Source organism: Phaseolus vulgaris, chromosome 1 (assembly GCF_051622355.1).
Source record: "Phaseolus vulgaris cultivar YP4 chromosome 1, ASM5162235v1, whole genome shotgun sequence".
Classification (NCBI taxonomy): Eukaryota; Viridiplantae; Streptophyta; class Magnoliopsida; order Fabales; family Fabaceae; genus Phaseolus; species Phaseolus vulgaris.
In genome coordinates this window covers 27721052-27747539 of record NC_143498.1, presented here as the reverse complement: position 1 = coordinate 27747539, position 26488 = coordinate 27721052, and the positions used below count along the sequence as shown (strand labels likewise).

The 26488-nt window shown below is 52.2% G+C and overlaps 2 protein-coding genes across 2 annotated transcripts; both read left to right on the top strand.

The window, feature by feature from the left end:
- Positions 1–18910: 18910 nt before the first annotated feature.
- Positions 18911–19642, top strand: LOC137815701 (uncharacterized). Its single transcript, XM_068618813.1, has one exon. It carries the CDS (start codon positions 18911–18913, stop codon positions 19640–19642), a length of 732 nt encoding a protein of 243 aa, XP_068474914.1.
- A 133-nt stretch (positions 19643–19775) lies between these two features.
- LOC150029575 (uncharacterized) lies at positions 19776–24549 on the top strand. Its single transcript, XM_090296067.1, has 4 exons — positions 19776–20726; positions 20826–21947; positions 22239–22848; positions 24014–24549. The coding sequence occupies exons 1-4, from the start codon at positions 19776–19778 to the stop codon at positions 24547–24549; spliced, it is 3219 nt and encodes a 1072-aa protein (XP_090152193.1).
- Positions 24550–26488: the final 1939 nt, after the last annotated feature.

Below are 26488 nucleotides of genomic sequence, written 5' to 3'. Positions count from 1 at the left end.
GCGTCAGTGGCGATGAGTGCACCAGGATAATGGCGGAGCTACACGAAGGCATCTGCGGAAGCCACGTAGGGGGAAGATCCTTAGCCTCCAAGGTAATACGCGCAGGCTTCTTCTGGCCAACAGTGAAAGAGGACTGCGCACGGCACACCCAGCGGTGTAGGCAATGCCAAAAGCACGCCGACTGGCACAAGGCGCCGCCAGAAGAGTTGCGGTCCATATACAGCCCGTGGCCTTTCCATACATGGGGAATTGACATCCTGGGCCCTTTCCCACTGGCAATCAGGCAGATGAAGTATCTGATCGTCGCCATCGAATACTTCACTAAGTGGATAGAGGCGGAGCCCGTGGCACAGATCACTGCGCATAAGGTACAGCATTTCGTGTGGAGAAACATTGTGTGTCGCTTTGGCGTACCTAGGCGACTGATATCTGACAACGGGACCCATTTTGCCAGTCAGCAGTTGAGAAATCTGTGTGCTGAAGTAGGAATCAAACAAGTGTTCGCATCGGTTGAACACCCCCAGACCAATGGACAAGTAGAGTCGGCAAACAGAGTTCTGCTGAGGGGGTTAAAAAGAAGGTTAGAGAAAGCCAAAGGGGCGTGGGCGGAAGAGGTGCCAAGAATTGTATGGGCATATCACACCACGCCCCAATCCTCTACTATGGAGACGCCCTTCAGTTTGGTGTACGGGTCGGACGCGATGATTCCAGTAGAAATACATGAAAGCTCACCACGTTTCCAAAACTTTGTGGTGGAGGAGTCCAATGAAGAGAGGCGGGTAAACCTGGATCTGCTAGAAGAAGCCAGGGAAGAAGCTAGAATAAAAGCTGAAGCGATGAAGAGAAGAGTAGAGCGGCAATATAGCTCTAAGGTAAAGCCGCGACAGTTTCAGGTTGGCGACCTAGTGATGAGGAAAGCTCACCCATACGAGTTGGAGAATAAGCTGTCTCCCAAGTGGACCGGGCCCTTCAGAGTTACTGAGGCTTAGGGCAACGGTTCGTACAACCTGGAGACTTTAGATGGAGGCCCCATCCCGCGCAGTTGGAATGCAGCCAACTTAAAATTTTATTTCAGTTGACTTATGTAAGCAGTATGTAACAATTTAGTTGAAGGGGACGCTCTTTTTCCCTCTTGGGGGTTTTTTAATAAGGTCACCCTAATAAAAGGAAAAACCAGTTTGAGAAAAAGAAGTGCCTTGGTTTTCAGCCTTTATCTTTCTCTGTTTGAAGTAATGTGATGCGCCGCCTATGTCATGGCGTCGCCAAGAAAGAAGGCGTCGCCTAGGTCATGGCATCGCCCAGAAAGAAGGCGTCGCCCCTGAGAAGTCATGGCGTCGCCCAGCAAGAATCCGGCAAGCTATTTGATCACTTGGACCCAGCTTCTTGAGGGGTTTGGCTTTGAGGACCTTCTCCTCTCTCACCCAGTACAGCGGAAACCCATCCAGAGCGTCGGGAACAAGATCAGTACGACAGATCTTGAAGAACCGGCCTTTCCACCCGGTGAACGAGCTTTGGAAGGGTGTGAAGAGAACTCTCCCGGGTACATTGCTGAGAGTTACCCAGAGGTTGTGTCTCTGCCTCTTCACCTCAAAGAAGTGAAGAAAGAGGTCAACCAAGGGTGCACAACCCAAAAACCCGAAGAGAATGTCGAAGGCTTTGACAAAGGCCCAGCTGTTGGGGTATAACTGGGCCGGAGCAACGTTGATCTCCGTCAGCAGTTCCTTCTCGAACCAGGAGAAGGGTAAGCGCACTCCGATGGTCTTGAACACCACCTGGTAAAAGTAAAAGAAAGGGACCCCTTCGTTGGCCCGTTCGTCTCCACATACTGGCTCCCCTAGAGTGCAAGGGAGCACAACGATGTCGTCGTCATGCCTCCTCGTGAAGGCCTGGTGGTCATAGGAACACGAATCCCCTTTGTGTTCCCGTATGGCCCTGGTTGAGAGCAAGCATGAATACTCGTCAAGAAGTTCACTCGAGGCCCAAGGGTACAAGTCTTTGGGACGGACCCTGGAGGAAGCAGCGTGAGAAGACATTCTTTAACAAGATCAGGGATTGTCAAGAGTGTAGAGATCGCAAGAAATGCAAGAGTTGGGCGTGGGAAGCGAATGCTGGAACAACCCTTTGTGAAAATGAAAGGGTGCAAGAAAGAAGGGTGCAAGAAGGAAGGGTGCAAGAAGAAAGAACGTAAGTAGATTATGAAGAGTGGGAAAATGATGAGGATAGTTTCAGAGTTTGAAGAGTTAAATAAAGCGGTTAGAGCGCCAAACGACGCGAATGGATACACCGCACGATTGGTCCACGTGGCAGAAGATGGAAGGATGACCCTGGCACCACTGGTTAAAATCAGAAAACGTCGTATCAACAGAATATCCAGTGGTACGATGCGCCGTCGAAAGTGAGTCAGGGGCACAGCAGGAGTCAGAACTTAATGGAATGACTGAATGCCCCATCAACCATACAAGCAGCGCCACGTGGATCAAGTCGAATGACGGAACGTCCCATCAGCCATACAAGAAGCGCCACGTGGATGGCACAGACAAAACCTTGAGCTCTTCGCTGTCATCAGGCGTCGACCAAGGCAAGAATCAAAGTCAATGTCGAAGTGAAGGTAACGCCCGAGGCGTCGCCTGAAAGGACGTGAAGGGGGACGCCAGCGTGAGACGTCACTGGCGTCGCCAACCCAAATACCAACTGGCGTCGCCTCCCCGATACCCACAGGTAGGAAAGACTGTGGAGGGAGACGAAATCAAAGAAGGCAAAGTTAGTCACTGGCGTCGCCTCCCCGATACCCACAGGTAGGAAAGACTGTGGAGGGAGATAAGACCGCCAAACGCCAGCGAATCGCTGGCAGGGCGTTCCCCGATACCTTTGGGAAGGAAAGACCATGGAGGGAACAGACCCCCCCCAGAGCACTCGGCGTTTTAGACACCCGGGGACGATACGGTGCTGCTGTAGCAGGCCTCTCCTTAGGCGTGGGCGCTGGGCGTTAAGGATCAAGGAAAGGACCTTTCGGTATCAGAGACATCCCGTGGACGATACGGCGTCACTAAGTGAGCCTCTCCATGGGCGTGAGGATTGGCGTGTGACCTCTCCCGGGCATACAAGGCCCTCTAACGAAGTGAAAGAAATAGGCAGAACACAGATAAAATAATCGAAGCGCGCGAAGGTAAAAGATGAGAATGAGATCGCACAAGCAGAATCGTATATGGCAAAGACATAAAGGCAATCATGCGAACGCCCCAAATCAGTAACAAGAGTACGGATAGTTCAAAGAATTACAAGTTTTAACAGATAAAATAAAAAACGAAGGTGAAGTATAAAGCAGTTAAGCGTGAAGCTGAAGGTGGCGGGTGAGAGACAGCGGTTCAGTCTTCCAAGTCCATGGGCACGACCTTCCCGTCGACGACATGGTGAGTGGGGTCGCAGTTCGAAATATTAATGCCCGCGTTCTCGCAGGACGCCTGGGCCAGAGCCTCTTGGAAACCCTCCTCAAACGCCCCCGCCATCTCCCCAGTCAGTTCTTGGACCTCCCCCTCTAGTTCGGTAATCCTGGAATCCTTGGATGTGAATTGCTTCTCCAGAAATTCCTTCTCCACCCGGAGCTTATTAGCCTCGGCTTGTAGAAGGCTCAAAGCTTCAACCTTGGCAGTCAAGGCGTCTTCTTTTTCACCCAGTTTCTGCCCCCAAGCAGCATCCAACTCATCAAGTTTTTTCCGCTGCACCTCGGATGTGAGAGCCGCCTCCTGGAGGCCAATGTTTTGGATTTGATAGGAGGTGAGCTGGGCTAGTTGAGCGGCATGCGCCTGTTTCAGTTCTCGCGCGTACGCCTCAGCTCCCTCCCTGCCCTCATGGGCCAGTCTTAGCAGAGATTGGGAAGCTTCCTCCTTGAGTCCCCAGTTCTGCTTCTCCTCCTTCAGCGCCACCACCTCTTGCCTCAGCTTGCGAAGAACCTCCCTCCCTTTGATAGCATTTCGAGCCTGAGTGCGCCATTTGATTGCCACCGCCAGGAAGGCCCCCATATAGTAAGGCATACCTCCCCCTTTTTGAGGATCAGTCGGCGTCATCCCTTCGGTGAAGCCCTGCGTCAACTCCCTATGAATGGAGCGAGGAATCCGGGGTTTGCGCGAAGTGGAGCCAGGGACTGATACAGGAGGGGCGGAGCCCGACGCTTCAGCTACGTCACGATGCGGCAACGGCGAAGGTGGGGGAACCAAGTCAATCCTTTCCTCTCGCTCCTCGTGGGCTGGCGGAGGCGGCGGTGAGGTGGCACTGGGAGGATCGTCCCTGAGAGAGTTCCCATCGCCGGGGGGGCGCGGCGGGTGAGGCAATGAGACCCGTAGCCCTCCTCTTATGAGGAACCAGAGCAGAACTCGAGCCTTCGCTGTCGGAGTCTACTATCAACACCCTTTTCCCTTTGTTAGGACGCGCTGAGGCAGGGGTTGACGCCATGGCTAACGGAACCGCAGCAATGGGAGAAGGAGAGGCAGATGGTGGAGGGATCGGCAGGGAAGCAACGGTGGGCACGTCGGAGGCTACGACGTCCCCGCCTTCCTTGGTAGATTTTGCCTTCTTCAAAAATTTGGCAAGAGCCAGCCGTCTCGAGGAAGTCATCACTGAACCTGCAACAGCGAAAAATAGTAGGGTAAAGGTTGGTTCAGAGGAAGCAGAGGGAAAATTCTATGGCCAAACACACGCAGATAACCACAACAACTAATGTATCATAAACAATCAAGGGCAGATACCGAAGTAGGTAGAAAGCCCATGGGCGTTGAATTCGTTTGCGATGAGTTTGGCGGTATCGAAGACTATCCCCAGTACCGCCAAGGCTTTGCACACATCCCGGTCGGAGGGGGCAAGCTCATCCAAAGCCAGGGGCTTCATGGTTATGGGCTTATCCGTCCAGTATAGGGGAAAGCCCTCTAGGATGGTAGGATCGCGCTTGGTCGCACGTACCTTGAAGAATTTCCCCTTCCATCCTTTGAACGAATTTTGGAAGAGCGTAAGAATGATGCACCCGGCGATGCCAGAAAAGCTCATCCATAGGCTCTTCCCCTGTTTCTTTACCTCGAAGAAGTGAAGAAAAACGTCTACAGAAGAGGGAACACCTAGATAGCCGCAGAGAATTTGGAACCCCCTCACAAAAGCCCAACTGTTGGGGTGGAGCTGGGCGGGAGCAGTGTTTATCTCTGTAAGTAGCTCTTTTTCGAAAGAAGTGAGGGGCAGACGCAGGCCCACCCTCTTGAGCACCATTTGATAGAGGAAGAAGAAGGGGCATCCCCCAGTATCCCGTGAGTCCGCACAAACGGGCATCCCAGGTCGCACCCGGCTTACCAGGACTTGGGAGTCGTGATTTTTGTGGAAAGCGTTGAAATTATAAAGCGCAGGGTCCCCCCTGTGAGCCTCCACGTCCTCAACAGAGTTCAGGAGGGAACATTCGTCCAGAAGTTCGTCGGGAGCCCAGTCGTATTCGCCCTTATAATAAGACTTAGGGAGCGGGGGAGGCGCGACGGTCTTAGTTTTCGCCATCAATGCCAAAGCTGAAGATCAAAAGAAAAAGAAAGGGTTCAGAGAAAAGGGGTTTGGGAGAAGAAAAGGGAAAAATGGAAGGACCCTAGGAGCGCCCTACCCACACGAGAACGAAGGGAAACGAGAGGAACAAAGAAGAACACAAACAATATCCAGAGAAATGCGGTAATATGGACAGTCCCAGGCAGTTCATACAGTAAAGAGAATCATCAAGGAGGGAAAAAACTGTACCTTTGGGTGCTGAAGGGCGTGGAGAGCGGAAGCACGAACGAACAGGGGTCGCAAGAGAAGGGATTTAGAGAAGATGAACAGTGAGAAAGGGCAGAGAAAGTGGATGTAACAGTAGTGGCAAGCGCGGGGTTGGTAACTTAAACGTTACGAGAAGCGCGAGGGGCAACAAATGATAACCGTGTGATGATGCCACGTGTTGCAAGATTAAGCGCTCAGGGGGAGCGCAAGAGGTTCTTAAAGATGACCGCACGATGAGCCACGTGGCACGCGATTAAGCGCAGACTCAAAGGACATTATTTTTCCCATTTCTGGGGATGTCCAATCAGCCATTAAGAATACCCCAGTGGTTCAGAAAGTGTCACGTCAGTAATTCGAAGAATTGTTGAGTCAGCAGAGAATGACACGTCATCAGGAGGGCACGTGGACGGCGTGGGCGAGGCTTTAGTCTTTGCGCTGAAGACAAGTCTTCGGCTTAAGACTAGGGGGCTTGTGTACCGTCCCGTATCCGGGCGTTGACTAAATCAAGTCAAAGTCAACGGCTGAAGAGTCAAAGTCAACGCAAGGCGTCGCCTAGGTGGAGAGACGCCAAGTGCCAGCATCGCCAAGAGGAAGCGTCGCCAAGGCAAGGCGTCGCCTAGGTGAAGGCGTCGCCCAGGTGAAGGCGTCGCCCAACTAGGGCGTCGCCAGATGAAACAGTGTAAAAACAAGGCAATCACAGTGCGGTTCCCCGATACCCATGGGTAGGAAAGACCATGGAGGGAGCGACACCGTGGGAAGGCCTCAGGTCCCGATAGCTCGGGAAAGTGATAAAGAGAATGAAAAGGTGGCTTCAAGGCCATAGTGATAGCATCAGGGTAGGGCAGCCTGACTCGTGAAGTACCCCTGCCGCCCCAGAGATGCCTTCGGGACAGATACGACCCAAGAGGAAGGTCACGCCCAGGGTAACCGGGTGCAGGGTGCAAGAGGAAGGCAGATACGCTCTCAGAGTGAGTGACTAGATGATTGGGCGCATGAGTTGGCACCCAAAAAGTCACCCCTAGCGCAGTAGCACTCCCAGCAGGAGGACTCACACGTAGAAACGTCCCCAGGTGGGCAGAAGCGCCCCCAGATGGGGTCATGGCGTCGTGAGGCCCTTCACGTGTACAACAGCCAGATCAGAATGGAAACACCCCTTGGTCAGGTGCCAGGTAATTAAAGTCATTCAATACAGTTTCCGTTTCGAGCGTTCAGGCACTATGATGGCTCCCAAGCGTTTCAACGTCTTAAATGCGCTACGTTTTCTAATTAAACGCTTTAATGAGTGCGTTACGTTTGTGATTAAAAGCGCTTTAAGGCGCTTTAAATGCTTGGGAGGTTTAAATAGCGCGGGGAATGTTGGAAACGGGGTTGGAACTTTTGGCAAATTTACCAGAGAACTCTCTAGTTGCTTGCTCGTGCTTCAAGGTTACGTACAAGTGACTGGGGAATATTTTTGCCTGAAAGAGACAACACACACACACATATACGCAGTTCTTTTACCACCTTCAGAGTGCCATACGCGGTGCTCAGAGACGTAGGTGGACAGTTTTGGTGTTTCTTGCTGGCTGACTTGAGCGTCGGAGTGCACACGGCCGCTAGGGCGCCTCTTTGTCCTCTTTTTTGCAGGAATCCACAGGCAACCAGTGGGAAGGAGTCCCTAGCTGACGGTTGAGGTCGCGCACGAAGACGTCTCGGTCAACTGGACAGAACAGGCAAAGTTGAAAAAGAGAGAGATGACACCATGGCTAAGCTCGCCGAGGCCAAAAAGGAGAATGAAGGGATCGCCGCAGAGCTGGCCCAGGCGCAGGCGGAAAACAAGAAGGTTACTGAAGACCTCCTTTAAGCTCGTGAGACAACTGAAGAACTAAAGAAACGAGCTGATGAGTTAGAGCAGCAGACCGAGGGGCTCAAGAAGCAAACTGAAGAGCTCGAGCTGAGCTCTGCTCAAATCCTCGCTGCTGGGTTTGACGCTGCCCTGGAGCAATTTGCCTGCCAGTACCCTGATTTGGATCTCTCCATGGTGTCGCTAAACAATGAAGTGGTGGATGGGAAGATCGTTCCTTCTGAAGACTAGCTGCTTCCCTCCATCACTTATTCATCTGTTTTCTCTCTTACACACACTTACTTGTAATAATATTTCCCCTTTTGGTACATGTATTTTGAACTGATGCCACTATGTTATGACATTTCCTGCTTCTTTATATAATCTCCCTGTTAGCTTTATTTCTTCTTGTATAAATCGCTTAAGCGAAATTGACTTACCAATTCTGCGAGCGCGACTGTTCACTAACTGCTTCAAACTACCAACTTTCGAACGATAGTCTTCTAACAACTTGTGGACTTTTAAGATAATGAACCTCAGCGCGAAACCACTTTCCGAACAACGAGTTTCAACCCAACTAATAGTTTAAAACATAGCTCACCCGATCTACCTTATCAAAACGGGCCTTAACTCTTGCCATCGCTTGAATTTCTTCTGATCGCCAAAGAGTCTTGGCGATACCAGCTTCCTATTGTCTTCATAACTTGGCCATTGTTCCTTCATCTGGTGGTAGAGGCGCCTTTCGGATCCTTCTCTACCTTCCCTGACTTTCAGAACAGCAAGCCGGATAGCTAAGTGTTCTCTTCGAACCTACCTTAGCTATCCTTTAAACTTCTTCCACCCTCCACACCGTACCTGAACTCGTTCGAGACGAGAAGGATTTTATCTTGCCTGAACTCGCTCGATGGCGAGAAGGTCTTTAACTCGCCTGAACTCGCTCATCGGCGAGAAGGTCTTTAACTCGCCTGAACTCGCTCATCGGCGAGAAGGACTTTAACTCGCCTGAACTCGCTCATCGGTGAGAAGGTCTTTAACTCGTGCCTCTACATTGCCCCAGGGGCTACATCATCTTCTCTCCCCTGGAGACACTGAGGACTTTTTACTGGTGCCTCTACATTGCCCAGAGGCTACATCTTCTCTCCCCTGGAAACACTGAGGACTTTTTACTGGTGCCTCTACGTTGCCCCAGAGGCTACATCTTCTCTCCCCTGGAAGCACTGAGGACTTTTTACTGGTGCCTCTACATTGCCCCAGAGGCTACATCTTCTCTCCCCTGGAAACAGTGAGGACTTTTTACTCTTTCTCGCCTGCACTCGCTCGACGGCGAGGAGGTCTTTATCTCTTTCTCGCCTCAGAACGCACGAGGGCGTTGAGGTCTTTTAACTGGTGCCTCCGATCGCCGAAAGACGACGAGGACTTTAAACTTTAACTGATGCCGCCAATCGCCGAAAAACGATGGGGACTTAGAAACTTTTTAGAAAGCATGCGACATAACTTCAAAACTCGCCTTAAATCACATATAAGCGACAAGGTCTTTCTTCAAAACTTTCGAAAAAACAACAAGCATGCAATCTAAAACACTTCAGACTTTGAAAACACTTCTTTATTGGGTGGCCTCATTAAAAACCTTCCTTAGGGAAAAAAGAGTGCCCCCTTTTAAACTGTTTTAACAGAAAGCTTGCAAACTCTTCGTGTTTGTTTTTACTTACAAAGCTTTTAACTGTAATATAACTTGAGGTGCGTGGCGTTCCAGGTGCGAGGAATCGCCCCTCCTTCCAACGTTTCTAAGCGGTAGGCGCCGTTCCCGAGCGCCTCGGTTATCCTGAACGGTCCCATCCACTTAGGCGACAACTTGTTTTCCATCTCGTACTGGTGGGCCTTCCTCATCACCAGGTCGCCTTCTTTAAACTGCCTTGGCATCACCTTCGAGTTATACCTTCGTTCAATCCTTCTTTTCACTGCCTCAGCCTTCACTCTCGCCTCCTCCCTGGCTTCATCCAGCAAATCCAGATTCAGTCTTCTCTCCTCATTCGAGTCTCCCACTACAAAGTTCTGGAATCTCGGCGAGCTCTCTTGGATTTCCACTGGAATCATCGCGTCGCATCCATAGACCAGGCTGAACGGGGTCTCATGGGTTCCTGACTGCTCGGTGGTGTGGTACGCCCAAACTATACGGGGTACCTCCTCAGCCCAACTTCCTTTGGCTTTCTCTAGCCTTCTCTTCAAACCTCTCAGCAATACCCGATTGGCTGACTCTACTTGACCGTTCGTCTGAGGGTGCTCGACGGATGCAAATACTTGCTGAATTCCCACCTCTTCGCACAGCTTCTTCAACAGGTGACTTGCGAACTGAGTTCCGTTATCTGACACCAGGCGCTTGGGCACACCAAATCGGCACACGATGTTCTTCCACACAAAGCTTTCGATCTTGTGCGCGGTGATCTGGGCCACTGGTTCTGCTTCGATCCACTTGGTGAAATATTCAATTGCCACCATCAAGTACTTCATCTGCCTGATGGCCAATGGAAAAGGTCCCAGAATATCGATTCCCCATGTATGAAACGGCCAAGGGCTGTAAATCGACTTCAAACCTGGATCGACTTCAACTCCTCGGGAGGCGCCTTGTGCCAATCGGCGTGCTGCTGACATTGCTTGCAACACTGTGCGTACTTCTTGCAGTCTTCTCTCATTGTAGGCCAATAGTAACCTGCACGGAGGGTTCTTGCGGCCAGAGCTCGACCCCCGACGTGGCTTCCACATATCCCTTCATGGAGCTCGGCCATGATTCTTGTACATTTCTCTCCGTGCACACATTCCAGGAGTGGGTGTGTGAACCCAAACCTATACAACTCGCCATCAATCATCGTGAACTTGCTGGAGCTCTTCTTTATCATCCTGGCCTCCGTCGGATCCAGCGGGAGAAGGCCATCCGCCAGGAATCGCTTGTACTGTGTTACCCAGGTGTCTGGCTCATGGGTAGTGCAGACCCGCGCCACGTTTACCTTCTCCTCCCGGCATACTCTTATTCTCAGCGATCTCAAGGTGTCCTGAGTTAAAGACCTGTGACTCCTCGCCACTTTCTCCGTCGATTTGCTTATCTGAAGAACCAGGTGATCTGCCACAAATGCTCTAGGCGTCTTCAGAGTTTCTTGGATCACCGTCCTCTGCCTACCCCCCTTGCCTGAACTAGCGAGCTTAGCTAGCAAGTCAGCTTGGGCATTCTACTCTTTGGGCACATGCACCACTTCAAAGGAGACAAAGGAACTCTTCAACTCCTGCACATACTCCAGGTAAGCCGCCATTTGTGGATCCTTGGCCTGGAAATCGCCTATTACTTGTCCCGTGACCAACAACGAATCACTCTTAGCCATTAACACCCTAGCTCCCATCTCCTTGGCCAGCAAGATACCGCCGATCAGCGCCTCATATTCTGCTTGATTGTTGCTGGCCTTGAAGGCAAACCTCAGGGACTGCTCAATCAGCACGCCGTTGGGCCCCTCCAAGATGACTCCAGCACCGCTGCCCTGCTGGTTCGAGGATCCGTCCACCGAAAGCACCCAACGAAAATCATCCCCCTCAACTCGTGTCGCTTCAGACGAGAGCTCGACCACGAAGTCTGCGAAGATCTGCCCCTTGATCGGACCTCGGGGCTCATACTTAATATCGAACTCCGACAGCTCCACCGCCCACTTCACCATCCTCCCAGCTACATCGGGTTTCTTCAGAACCTTCTAGATGGGCAAGTCGGTCATCACCAGGATCGTGAAACTGTGGAAATAGTGGCGTAACCTTCTCACCGAAAAAACCACTGCCAGTGCAGCTTTCTCCAAGGCCTGATATCTTACTTTCGGGCCCTGCAGCACCTTGCTGACAAAATAAATAGGCTTTTGAGCCTAATCTTGGTCTTGGGCGAGCACCGCACTCACCGCCCTCTCAGTCACAGCAAAATACAGCCTGAGAGGGGTTCCCACCAGCGGTTTGCACAAAACCGGCGGGCTCGCCAGGTACTCTTTAAGCTTGACAAAGGCCTCCTCACACTCCTTCGTCTAGGCAAATTTGTTGTTTCGCCTTAAACACTGAAAATACGGGTGGCCCTTCTCTCCGCTGGCTGACACGAAACGAGACAGGGCGGCCATCCGACCTGTAAGTTGCTGGACTTCCTTCACGGTAGCCGGGCTCCTCATCGCCAAGATGGCAGCACACTTATCAGGATTGGCTTCTATCCCTCTTTCAGTAAAGAGAAACCCTAAGAACTTTCCCGCCTCCACGCCAAAGATGCACTTCTCGGGATTCAGCTTTAACCTAAACTTGGCGATCGTAGTGAACAACTCCTCCAAGTCCGCAACGTGCTTGCTTTTCTCCGGCGAGGTCATGACCATGTCGTCCATGTACGCTTGCACATTCCTTCCCAGCATTGGTGCAAGTACCCGATCTATCAACCTCTGGTACGTGGCCCCCGCGTTCTTCAGCCCAAATGGCATCACCTTGTAGCAGTAGCACGATCTCTCGGTCATGAAGGCAGTCTTCTCTTCATCCATGGGATGCATCTTGATCTGGTTATACCCCGAGAAGGCATCCAGGAAACTCAACAACTTACACCCTGCAGCATTGTCCACCAGGGCGTCTATGCTTGGCAATGGATACGAATCCTTTGGGCAAGCCTTGTTCAGATCGGTGAAATCGACGCACATGCGCCATTTCCCATTGCTCTTCTTCACCAGCACGACATTAGCTAGCCACTCAGGGTACTGGACTTCCCTGATATGGCCTGCAGCGAGGAGCTTCTGGGTTTCATCCCTGATCACCTGCCTTCTCTCCTCGTTGAATTTCCTTCTTCTCTGTCGCACTGGCCTGACCTGGTTGTCCATTGCTAGATGATGGCACAAGAAGTCGTGGTCAATTCCCGGCATGTCTGAAGCAGACCATGCGAAAGCATCCACATGCCGCTCTATCACCTTGGCAATCTGGTCTTGGAGCTCAGCCTCCAAGGATCTTCCCAACTTGAAGACCTTTCCCCCGATCTCCCTTTCGAGCCATTCCTCGACGGGTTTGGGTTTAGCTTCCCTGGCGATCATCGCCCTAGCGATTCCCAGTTCCCTCGCTTCCTCAGGGCGATTCCTCGCCTCCTCTTCCCGCTCGGCGTTCTCTCCCTCAGCCTCAGCATCCATCATGGTGACGTCTCCTCCGGTGGCCACCTCCATTGCCGCACCGACAACCCGCCACTCTGTTGGCTTGGGCCTCACCCCGGGAGGCAGCGTCGTCGTGATGTAACTTACTGACCTCTTGTTTTTCAGGTTATTCTCATAGCACTTCTTCGCTTCTTTCTGGTCAGATTTGATGGTGATCACCACCCCTTCCATCGATGGCAACTTCACCTTCATGTGCCTGGTGGAAGGCACAGCTCCTATTCTGTTGAGCGTTGGTCTTCCCAACAGAATGTTATATGCTGAGGGAGCATTCACGACGAGGTACTTGATTTTCTCCGTTCTCGAGCCCGCCTCATCCGTGAACGTAGTTCTCAACTCTATAAACCCCCTGACCTCCACCTGATCGCCAGCGAAGCCATACAAGCACCCTCCATAGGGCCTCAGCTGGTCAAGGGGCAACTGCAACTGTGTGAAAGTCGGCCAGAACATTACATCTGCCGAGCTTCCTTGGTCCACTAGTACTCTGTGGACCTTCCTTCCCGCCGTAACAAGCGAGATGACTATTGGATCGTTGTCATGAGGCACAACGTCCCTGAGATCTTCCCTCGTGAACGTGATGTCCACGTCTGGCGAGTGGTCCTCAAACATGTCCACCGATATCACAGACCTCGCATACTTCTTCCTCTGTGACGCGGTGCATCCACCACCCGAGAAACCTCCTGCAATGGTGTGGATCTCTCCGTGGGTAGGCATCTCGTGCTGCTGAGCCTCACCACCTGCTGTTGGGAGCTCGACGCGCCCCCCGTCCTTCTATCCAGCAAGTAATCATTTAGGAACCCGCTCTTGACCAGGTCGTCGAGCTGGTATCCTAAAGCCAAACATGAGTCCACGGTGTGGCCAAAGCCCTGGTGGAACTCGCACCAGGCGTCTGGCTTTGGTCCCAACACCTTGTCGCCCACCTTCTCGGGCGCCTTCAGCCTAGCTGATATATTGGGAATGGCGATCAGGTCCGCCAACCCCATGACAAACTTATGCTTCGGCGGGCGATTGTACTCCCGACGTGCTGGTTGAGGGCGCCCTGGGCCCCTGCCCTTGTTCTTCCTTGGATCATAAGGATGGCGAGTCCTCTGATCCCTCTTGGCCGCCGCTGTCTCCAGCACCCTCTGTGGCTGGATCCTGGTCTAGGCGCGTTGCCTAGCGGGGGCCACGCTTCCCCTCTTCTCGGCGACCTCACTTTCGTCGGCGATGTGGGCCACCGCAAGTCGCCTAACGTCAGCAAACGTGGCGGGGTGAGCCCTGATCAACGCCTCACAGAAGGGTCCCGGCAGCACGCCCTTCTTGAACGCGTAGACCAGCATCTCTTCGTCCTTGGCCGGCGAGCGGACCATCTGCGCCCCAAAACGATTCAAGTAGTCCCTGAGGGACTCTCCCTGGTACTGCCTTAAGTCGAACAGATCATAAGACAACCTAGGCGGCGCCTTGTTCACTATGTACTGCTCGACGAAGATCTTCGAAAACTGTTGGAAGTTGGTTATGTGACCTGTAGGCAGGCTCACAAACCATTCCAGCGTTGTTCCCTGGAGTGTGCTCACAAACATCTTGCAGTACACAGCATCCGATCCTCCTGACAGCATCATCTGCGTGTGGAACGTGGTGAGATGTGCCTCATGATCCTCCACGCCGGTAAAAACAGCCTTCACAGGTACCACACTCGCAGGGATAGGCGTGTCTGTAATCGCCTGAGCGAAAGGCATGGGAAAAACGCGAGGCGGCGTTGACGGCGCGACCTCTTCAGCGACTGGGCGCCCTCGCTGCTCCTGAAGAGCTTGGCGCAATTCCTCAATAACTCTGCTAAGCTCTTCATTCCTGGCCTGAGAGGCGACCAGGTCCTCGTGCATTTTTGCTTGTTCTATGCGCGAGGCTTCCACATTCGCCTTCAGCGAACGCATGATTTCCACCATCTGCGCCATAGTCATGGCGCCTTCAGCAGCAACGGGCGCAACTGGACTTGAACGGTTGCTTCTCATCTTTCTCATGAAAACTTGACAGATCACAAAGAGCGATGAACAACACCTTCTTCAGCAACGATCGATTCAGCGATCAATCGGTGAGAGCTTCGCAAAACTCTGAAGAACTTCAAGAACACAACCTCAGCAGCAAACCTTCGCAAAAACTCACGACTCCACCACAAACCACCGTTTCTTCCACGAAAATCCAAACGAGCGGCGAAACTTAGATCTCACCGATTAAAACTCGCGTAAGCAGCAAAAAACCTCACCTCACTGAACAAGAACTCAAACGAACGGTGGAAAACACGAAACTACCGAACAAAACTTAAATGAACGGCGGAAAATGGTTGCACCAGCACACAACCACACAGAAACTGCAGAAACCTCCAAGAACTCACGCTGTGGATGGGAACAGGTTTTACACGGCCCCACGGTGGGCACCTGATGATCCTGCCTGTTGACCAAGACGCTGGAGCCTTGCCTCGTTAAACCTGGATCGACTTCTGCGCCGTGTTAGCCTCCGTCCTTCACCGCGATCCACCTCAAGAACCTGCAAAAGACAGAACGGTGCCGCTGCGGCCGATCACGCTCCGACGCCCAAGTCAGCGACTGAACCACCAATTACTAAGAGAAAACTCAAGAACTCTAAGGAACCGTGCAAAGATTCTCTCTCAGCGTACTCAAGACTCGCAAGCGTAAAAAAATAATTTGAACGTGCGTACCTCAGAAGTTCGTTAGAATCTCTTATATACCTGGGCACTTTCTCTCTCCAGACAGTTACGCATCTGGACACGTGGCTCGCATCTAGCTGTACACGTGTCACCATCTGGAGTATCCTTGACTTGGGCACCACTTCTTACTCTTCAGGTTTTTCGGCTAAGTTACTTATGCATGACACAACTCAGTGCATAGTTGCCCTGGAGCGTGATCTCTTCTGAGTGGCGAGTTCGGGTGCCTTCGTACACACCTTCCCTGTGGTCTCGCCGGCCGCCTTCATGATCTACTCTACCTGCTTCACCGTGTATGTTCAGGTAAGCTGTCTCCCGAGCTCATCCTCTGGCTAGCTAGGAAATGACTATCTGACTTCATCTTCGGCGATGTCCTTGTTTCGGCGATCTCTAATCACTTGGTCGCCTGGGTTCACATCTGGCGACTTCATCTTCAACCAGGTAACCGCCGGTTTAGGTATGCTAGAGATCGGAGCACGCCAACTTAATAACCGGCGACTACACGAGCCCCCTGACTTCCTTCCCTTCTGCCAGCCAGGTGTCCTGCTCAACATGCCTATATAATAGCTCGATGCCACGTCATCATTTCCGACTACCAGGGCGGCACATGGACTGTTGTGCAGAAAAACAACCGGTTGATTCATCGAAAGAACCGATTGAAATTTTGCAGCAGAGTGAGCTGCCTAAAGAATGGAGAATACCAAGAGATCTGTCTGTGGATAACATCATTGGGCAGATAAAGGAGGGTGTTTCTACACATAGCTCTATCTCAAAATTTTGCAGGCACACTGCTTTTGTCTCTCAAGTTGAACCAAAGTCTACTGAAAAAGCTCTTAAAGATGAAAAATGGGTGGAAGCTATGCATGAAGAGCTGAATCAGTTTGCTAGGAATGATGTGTGGTTTCTGGTTCCCAAGACAGATGAGATGAACATCATTGGATCTAAATGGGTTTTCAGAAACAAGCTTCATGAAGCTGGAGTAATTACAAGAAACAAGGCAAGGCTAGTTGCCAAAGGCTACAATCAAGAGGAAGGGATTGACTATGGAGAAACCTTTGCCCCTGTTGCAAGATTGGAAGCTGTGAGGTTGCTGCTGGCTTTTACTTGTATGAGTGGATTCAAACTCTTTCAAATGGATGTGAAGAGTGGTTTTCTCAATGGCTTTATCAATGAAGAAGTGTATGTTGAGCAACCACCGGGTTTTGAGGATCATCAACATCCTAATCATGTTTTTAAGTTCAAAAAGGCATTGTATGGGCTTAAGCAAGCTCCAAGGAAATGGTATGAGAGGCTTAGCAATTTCCTTTGGTCACATGGTTATGAAAGAGGAATGATTGAAAAAACTCTCTTCATCAAGAAGTCAAATTCTGAAATTATCTTAGTGCAAATCTATGTTGATGACATCTTTGGTGCTACTCAAGATAGTTTGTGTGAAGAATTTGTGGCAGCTATGCAAGGTGAGTTTGAAATGTGTATGATGGGGGAGCTTTCTTTCTTTCTTGGATTGCAGGTCAAGCAAACAAAGGATGGAATTTTTCTATGTCAATCAAAATATTGCAAAGAAATTCTCAAAAAATTTGAAATGGAAAGTTGCAAGGAAGCTAGTACACCTATACCTTCAAGCTGTTATATGAATGCAGATGCTGCTGGAAAAGGGGTAGATCAAACAAAATACAGAGGTTTAATTGGTTTCTTGCTCTATCTCACAACAAGTAGACCGGATATCATGTTTGTCGTATGTCTTTGTGCAAGATATCAAGCAAATCCAAAGGAATCTCACTTCAAAGCTTAAAAAAGGATTCTCAAATACCTCAAAGGAACAACCAATGTTGGTTTATGGTATCCTTCTCACTCTCTTATACACTTAATTGGTTATTCAGATTCTGATTTTGCAGGGTGTACGCTGGACAGAAAAAGCAAAAGAGGCACTTGTCATCTTCTTGGATCAAGCCTCATCTCTTGGCATAGTAAGAAGCAAGCTTGTGTAGCTCTTTCTCTTGCTGCTGGGAGCTGCTGTGCATAAATACTTTGGCTTAAACAACAACTTGCAGATTTTGGATTGAAGATCAGCAAGGTTCCTTTGCTTTGTGACAACAAAAGTGCTATAAATCTCACCAAAAATCAGATTAAGCATTCAAGAACTAAGCACATTGAGATTCGTCATCACTTCTGATCCGGTCGGTCACATTTTAGGGTGACGTTAGCGACCGATGTCCACGTGGGCCGTTCTTAGTGGGACACGTGGGCCCGGGAAGCTGGTACATCTTGAAGAGAGCGATCATTTGGAGGTCGGTGATCAGAGGGAATGCGCGATCATCAACCAGGTGAGCCACGAGGCTGATCGGTCGTTATGTCACACGCAGTTATGCTGGGAACGAGAGGGAATTCTCGGTGAGAGCGTTGCAGCCGAGCCTTGTGTGGCATGGCGTCAGGAGTCAGAGAAGCCATACGCCCTTCGGTACTGCGCACAAGAGCGGTCTGAGGAAGCTGGCGGTCGTGGCGTGCGTGGCAGAAGGGGTGATCGTTCACACGACAGGGAATACCTGGTATGCGCGCTGATCCAAGTCGCACCTGGTACCTACATTGAGGTTGCCCGAGACACCCAACATATGAAACACGCTAAGTTACTTCGTACGCGAGTAACTTAGGGGTGTGTCAAGGTATATAAGGGGGTTCCATGTTCATTTCTAGGGACGCTTTTCATACGGATAAGTGGCTAGTTTTAGCACAGAGAGAAGAGAGAGAATTCGCAGAGAACACGGTCCTTACAGAGATCACAGAGTGAACTACTCTTTGGTGGTTTTGTTCGCTGACTTACGGAAGGCAGAGTTAGACGTTGCGGAGCCTTCAAAGGACAGGTCACCGGCAAGATCATTTGGCGCCCACCGTGGGGCCCGTGTGAATTTGTGATCCCATCCACTGTGCCGTTAGATTTCATTTGTTTTTTAGACTCTTTGCTGAAAGAATGAGGAAGACAAGGCAATCTTCACCTGCGCCATCAGCTGAGGAAGGGGCTGTAACAATGACGCAAGTCTTAGAGATGATGCGAGGGCTACAAGATGACATGGCGGCGTCAAGAATGGCGCAAGAAAGGATGCAAGCGGACTTGGCTGCATCACAAGGCCGGAATGAGGATTTGAACCGGGTTAATGAGGAGCTGCGCAAGTCTTTACGGGCGCAGAGGGAGGAATGGAGGAGGAAGGGGTGGCGCCGCCACCATCTCCCCCCAAGACCTTCCCCATGCCATTTTCGTCTGAGATCATGGGTGCAGTGGTACCACCAGGCTTGGTGGGGGTGAAGGCCTCTTTTACAGGGGTGGAGGACCCCGAGGCGCACCTGACGGTGTTTGTAAGCTGATAGGAGGAGCTTACAAACCACCTGATAGGAGTATACTGCAAACTGTTCATGAGAACCCTCAGCGGGATTGCGATGGAGTGGTTTGTAAGCTTGCCGGAGGGCCACATCACTTCGTTTCAACAATTTCCGAAGCTGTTCATGGAGCAGTATATTGTTAACCGGGCACCCCCTGTGGTGTCGTACGATCTCTTTGACGTACGCCAGAACCAAGGTGAGTCCCTCCGGGACTACCTTTGCCGTTTTGGAGCTCAGGTGGTAAGGCTACCCAGCAAGGACGAGGACATGCTGGTACATGCGTTCAAGAAAGGGATTCTTGCGGGGCCCTTTAGTGAATCCCTGATCAGGAATCGCCCCAGCACGTTCGCGGAGGTTAGGCGTCGTGCTGTGGCGCACATCACGGCAGAAACAGCAGTTTCTGAGAAACGGGAAAGCGCGATCCCTAATAAGTCGCGCGCAGGACCCAGCAGGACTCAGCAGCCGATGAGGGTGCATGAGGCCAAGGAGGGAAAGAGGGCTCAGGGAAAACCTCGCCCTTATGAGCCTCGTAGGGACCAGAATGGAGGGCGCGCAAGGGAGAGCAATGCGCCCCCCAGGTTTGATTTCGTGGTGGAGCTGGAGGAACTGATCGCCATTCCAGCCATAGCCGCAAGGCTGCGAGCACCAGAGAAGACTGACAGGGTGCTGGGACGAAAGAAAGACGTATGGTGTGAGTTTCATAAAGCTTATGGTCATCCCCTGCGCACGTGTTTGGCATTGGGACACCAACGATTTTCTAAACGATTACTTGCGGGAGCCACAAGGTGATCAGGCATCGAGGGCCCCAACGGGGGACCCACAACACGAGGTACCGGTGCACGATGAAGTGCACACGATCTCGGGAGGATTCTCTGGGGGAGGATGCACGGCCTCTCAGAGAAAGAAGTACGCGCGGTCGGTGATGGTAGTCGACTCGGCGGAGGAGGATCACTCCCCCGACGTTGACATCGTCTTTACCAAAGCCGATCTCTGGGACGTTGTGCCTCACGACAACGACCCAATAGTCATTTCCCTCGTCACGGCGGGGAGGAAGGTGCACAGGGTCCTCATGGTCCAGGGAAGCTCGGCAGACGTAATGTTCTGGCCGACGTTCAGCAAGCTGCAGCTGTCCCCTGACCATCTGAAGCCATACCCGGGGTGTTTGTATGGTTTCGCAGGGGACCAGGTAGAGGTGCGGGGCTATGTCGAGCTGAGGACCACATTCACGGATGGTGCCACAGCCCGCACCGAGAAGATTAAATTTTTGGTGGTCAATGCCCCGTCCGCCTACAACATACTGTTGGGAAGACCAACACTCAACAGGTTGGGGGCTGTACCCTCGACGAGGCATATGAAGCTGAAGATCCCTTCGATGGAAGGGGTAGTCATTACCATAAAATCATACCAAAAAGAAGCTCGCCGCTGCTACGAAAACAGTCTCAAGCAGCGGAGAGGCGTGTGCCATGTTACCACGACGCCACCACCAGGGTCGGACGAAGGACGAGCGGAAGTCGCGACGTTGGTGAGAGGCACGAGCGGCGATGTGGAGATGGAGGAAGCAGGGCTCGGGGGCACGGGAAGTGCCCAGGATGAAGCCGACGAAGCGAGAGAGGTCGCGCCTCGCGAATCTGGGATTGCGAGGGCGGTCATTGCCAGCGAAAGAAGGCCCCACCCGACCGAGGGGTGGGTGGAGACGGAAATCAGGGGAAAAAGGTTCAAGCTGAGAGGACCGCTCGACGAGGGCACGCGACGGCAGATCTCCGGGGTCATCGAGAAGAACTTGGGTGCGTTTGCATGGTTAGCCTCGGACATGCCGAGTATTGACCCGGACTTCCTGTGCCACCGCCTTGCAATGGACCCTCAAGTCCGGCCGGTGCGCCAAAGGAGGAGGAAGTTCAATGAGGAAAAGAGATAGGTGATCCACGACGAAACCCACAAACTCTTGGTTGCGGGACATATTAGAGAAATCCAGTACCCGGAGTGGTTGGCCAATGTGGTGCTGGTGAAGAAATCAAGCGGCAAATGGAGGATGTGCGTGGATTTCACCGACCTCAACAGAGCATGCCCCAAAGACTCCTATCCCCTACCTAGCATCGACGCCCTGGTGGATAGTGCGTCAGGTTGTCAGCTTATGAGTTTTTTGGATGCTTTCTCGGGTTACAACCAGATTAGGATGCACCCGATGGACGAGTGCAAGACCGCGTTTATGACCGAGCGGTCCTGCTACTGTTACAAGGTAATGTCGTTCGGGTTGAAGAACGCGGGGGCAACCTATCAGAGATTGATGGATAGGGTCCTCTCACCGATGCTGGGTCGGAATGTGCAGGCTTATGTTGACGATATGGTGGTCACCTCGCGAGGGAAGGAGCAGCATGTCGCTGATCTGGAGGAGCTTTTCGCAACGATCGCCAAATACGGTTTGAAGCTCAACCCGGAGAAATGTATTTTCGGTGTGGAAGCAGGAAAATTTATGGGTTTCCTCTTAACAGAGCGAGGGATTGAGGCGAATCCCGAGAACTGTGCAGTGATCATGGCAATGAGGAGCCCAGCGTCGGTGAAAGAGGTGCAACAACTCACCGGCCGGCTGGCGGCATTGTCGCGATTAATGTCCGCTAGAGGGGAAAAGGGCCATCCTTACTTCCAGTGTCTCAAGCGGAACAGCCTGTTCGTTTGGACCGAGGAGTGTGAGGAGGCGTTTGTTAAGCAGAAAGCGTATCTAGCAAGCCCGCCGGTGCTGTGCAGGCTACAGATGGGCACCCCTCTCCGTTTGTACTTTGCTGTAACGGAGAAGGCGGTCAGTTCAGTTCTGGTCCAGGAGCAGGACCAGGTCCAGAGACCTATTTCTTTTGTGAGCAAGGTGCTGCAAGGCCCTGAGGTAAGGTACCAGGCTCTGGAGAAGGCAGCCCTGACAGTCGTGTTCTCGGCAAGAAGGCTGCGTCACTACTTCCACAGCTTCACGGTGGTGGTGATGACTAATCTGCCAATCCAGAAGGTGCTGAAAAAGCCCGATGTGACGGGAAGGATGGTGAAGTGGGTTGTAGAATTATCCGAGTTTGACATCCGATACGAACCCCGAGGACCGATCAAGGGGCAGGTGTTTGCGGACTTCGTCGTTGAATTGTCATCGGGCGCTGCATCGCCAGAGGGACCGGTCTTCCAATGGGTCTTATCGGTGGACGGATCCTCAAACCAGCAGGGGAGTGGCGCGGGGGTCCTTTTGGAAGGCCCGAACGGGGTGTTGATCGAGCAGTCCCTGCGTTTCGCCTTCAAAGCCAGCAACAACCAGGCGGAGTACGAGGCCCTGACCGCCGGGATGTTGCTCGCAAGGGAGATGGGTGCGAGAAGGTTAATGGCCAAAATCGATTCCCTGTTGGTCACTGGGCAGGTAACGGGAGAGTTCCAGGCCAAAGACCCGCAGATGGCTGCGTACCTCGAGTACGTGCGCACCCTGGAGGCGTCCTTTACGGCGTTTGAGTTGATTCACGTGCCGAGAGAACAAAATGCCAGAGCTGACTTGCTCGCCAAGCTAGCCAGCTCGGGCAAGGGGGGAAGGCAGAGGACCGTCATCCAGGAGACGTTAAAGGTGCCTCGCGCGTTCGTAACAGACAACCAGGTATTGCAAGTGTGCAAATCAAGGGAGCGTATAGCGATCAGTCATCGGTCCCTCACTCAAGAAACCTTAAGAGCACCGAGGGTGAGGGCGCGACCGATGTCATCGAATGAGGTGATGGGAGTGGACGCCGCTGGAAGGGTTGACACGTGGATAACACCATACCAGCGGTATTTGCCAGATGGGGTGCTTCCGCCGGAGCCGGCAGAGGCGAAAAGGATAAAGAAGAGCTCGAGCAAATTCACCCTCATCGATGGGGATCTCTTCAGATTTGGGTTCACCCATCCGGTGTTAGTATGTGTGCACGGAGAGCAGTGCACGAGGCTTATGTCGGATCTCCACGAGGGAATATGTGGGAGCCACGTCGGTGGTCGCGCCCTGGCAGGTAGAGTCCTTCGTGCAGGGTATTATTGGCCAACGCTGAGGGAAGATTGCGTGGGCTATGCCCAGCGATGCAAGCAATGCCAGCAACATGCAGATTGGCACAAGGCGCCTCCCGAAGAGCTGAGGTCGATTCACAGCCCATGGTCGTTCCACACGTGGGGAATCGACATCTTGGGGCCTTTTCCCCTGGCGATCAGGCAGATGAAGTTTCTGATCGTTGCCATCGAATATTTCACGAACTGGGTAGAGGCAGAGCCGGTAGCGCAGATCACCGCTCACAAGGTTCAACAGTTTGTGTGGAAAAACGTTGTGTGCCGTTTTGGGGTGCCCAAGCGCCTGGTCTCCGACAATGGCACCCAGTTTACAAGTCACCAGCTGAGGAGCCTATGCGAGGAGGTGGGAATACAGCAGGTGTTCGCCTCGGTAGAACATCCTCAAACAAACGGGCAGGTGGAATCGGCCAATCGAGTGCTGCTCAGAGAGCTGAAGAGAAGGTTGGAAAAGGCCAAAGGAACATGGACGGAAGAAGTTCCCCGGATCGTATGGGCCTACCACACCACTCCGCAATCTAACACCCATGAGACACCCTTCAGTCTGGTCTATGGGTCAGACGCTATGATTCCTGATCCGGTCGGTCACATTTTAGGGTGATGTTAGCAACCGATGTCCACGTGGGCCGTTCTTAGTGGGACACGTGGGCCAGGGAAGCTGGAACATCTTGAAGAGAGCGATCATTTGGAGGTCGGTGATCAGAGGGAATGCGCGATCATCAACCAGGTGAGCCACGAGGCTGATCGGTCGTTATGTCACACACAGTTATGCTGGGAATGAGAGGGAATTCTCGGTGAGAGCGCTGCAGCCGAACCTTGTGTAGCATGGCGTCGGGAGTCAGAGAAGCCATACGCCCTTCGGTACTGCGCACAAGAGCCGTCTGAGGAAGCTGGCGGTCGTGGCGTGCGTGGCAGAAGGGGTGATCGTTCACACGACAGGGAATACCTGGTATGCGCGCTGATCCAAGTCGCACCTGGTACCTACATTGAGCTTGCCCGAGACACCCAACATATGAAACACGCTAAGTTACTTCGTACGCGAGTAACTTAGCGGTGTGTCAAGGTATATAAGGGGGTTCCATGTTCATTTCTAGGGACGCTTTTCATACGGATAAGTGGCTAGTTTTCGCACAGAGAGAAGAGAGAGAATTCGCAGAGAACACGGTCCTTACAGAGATCACAGAGTGAACTACTCTTTGGTGGTTTTGTTCGCTGACTTACGGAAGGCAGAGTTAGACGTTGCGGAGCCTTCAAAGGACAGGTCACCGGGAAGATCAATTCCCGTGGAGATACAAGAAAGCTCACCAAGATTTCTGGGCTTCGTGGCTGAGAAGTCCAATGAGGAAAGGAAGGTGACCTTAGACCTCTTGGACGAAGTGCGAGAAGAAGCCAGGGTCAGTGCTGAAGCTGTAAGGAGAAGGGCGGAAAAAAGGCACAATTTGAAGGTGAGGCTGAGGCAGTTCCAGGAAGGAAATCTGGTGATGAGGAAAGCACATCAGCACGAGATAGGAAATAAGCTGTCCCCCAAGTGGACCGGCCCGTTCAGAGTGGTGGAGACGCTGGAGAATGGCGCTTATCTGCTGGAGGCCTTGGATGGAGGGGCGATCCCCAGGACATGGAACGCCACGCACCTGAAGCTCTATTTTAGCTGAAATTGTAAAGTAGTTGCGCTCCCGCACTAGTATAAACAATTTGAACAGTTCAGGGGGCACTCTTTTTCCCAAGAGAGGGTTTTAATGAGGCCACCAAATAAAAAAGAAGTTATCAGTATAAGAGTTTGCATAGTTCAAAGTTAAAATTTCCCCCCTTGCCCCAGGCGCGAGTGCGGGTGGTCGGTTAGGCCTCCCTCGCCCAGGCGCGAGTGTGGCAACCGGTTTAAAGTCCTCCTCACCCCAGGCGTGAGTCCAGGCGGCTAAGGTTCGAAATGCCAGGGGTACCAGTAAGCCCAAGAGGGGAAGGGAAGGATTTCGAGAAACACCCTTACCCAGGTGGCATAGCATCAATATTGGCACAGTAGAGCTCTTAGTTAAACCCTTTCTCGCCCCAAGAGTGAGAAGGTAGAGGTACGGCCCGAAGTGCCAAAGTTCGATGACCTTGGGGCAGGCAAGAGGGGTTGTCGCGAAACACTCTTCCCCCCGATATCAAGGCATCATCTTACGCCGATTGGTGTTAGAGTCCTCTATGCATTTAACGCTAGAGCGAGAGAATAACCTAGAAAAGAAATGGGACGGAGGCACGATGACCGATGAGGAGGTGGTTGCAAGGGTTCAAACCTGATCGGTCATCGTGTGGCAAATGGGGTTACGTCAGATCAAGTCGTCAAAGGTCACTCGTGTGATCGAAGTTAGAGGTAAAAGGGGTTCGAACGCAGTTAAGGTTTGGTATCGAGCTCGTTAATGTTAAAAAGTTAATCGCGCAAAACAAGGAATAAAAGCGAGGAAGTACACAATCAAACAAGCAAAGGCAGGAAAAGAAAATTCAGCATATACAGTCGGAGTTACACCAGTGTTTATAAGCAAATAATAAGGGCCACATTAAGGGCAATCAAGGGCGGACAATCTTGCCATCCACCACCTTGAAATTTATGGATAGTTGGGAGCGATCTACCTCCGGGAAGGCGCACTTGAGTTGCTCGATAGCAAAGTCAAAGCCTTCAGTAAAGGTATCGGCCGCCTCCTCCCATAGTTTGGCTTTCTCAGATTCAAACCCAGCTTTGTCGACCTCGAGCGCAGCCTTCTCGGTGGTCAAGGTGGCAATAGTTGACTCGGCATCTTTGAGTTTCTGATCGCTCGTGGCGAGGGCCTCCGTCAGGTTTGCATTTTGTGGACGCATATAAGTGGTGTCAGCCTCGAGTTGGACGGCCTTACCCGTCGTCTCCATCAGCTGGGAGTCGAGAGTGGCAACGGCGTCCCCCATCAGCATCTCAGTTTTGATAGTTTCTTGTATTTGTTGGACGCGCGCCATTTGGGTCTCCTCCAACATCTTTTTCAGCATGCTGTTGGTGTCTTGCAAAGCTTCATAGTCACTTTGCAGCGACTCCTGTTGGCCAAGCAGTTCCTTCACCCTACCCTCTAGCTTCTCGAGGCGGCGATGCTGCGTGGAGAATACCAGCAAAAGCACCATCTGACGGGCCAGATGAAGGTCCAACTCACTGGAGCTCCACTTGACCAGCTATTGGTTTTGCAGCAGCTGCTTGGTCAGGCGGAGAACCTTGGGAAGTCCCTCGGCGCTGGGGCCCGTCACTCGGAAGGAGCTCTCTCCACCACCCTCAGTGGTGGTGGCGGAGTCTTGGGGGAGCGGTGATGGCAGAGGGTGAGGGGTCTCCTCTGAACGCACGATCCCACTCCCAGCTGCTTGGGTAGGTGGGGTGACTTTGCTGGGGGTGGGGAGGAAAGGGGGGCTGGTGATGGTGGGCGCTCGGGGGATGCATGAGCCTGAGGGAGCGGGCTGGCATCGCCCTAAGGGCCCTCGGTTCCTTTCCTTTTCCGTTAGACTAAAGGGGACCCGGAGCTCTCCTCCTCAACGTTTATGACGGTAGTAGGGGCCTTCACCAACCGTCTCCTCTTCTTGTCACCCCTAGTTTCACGCCCT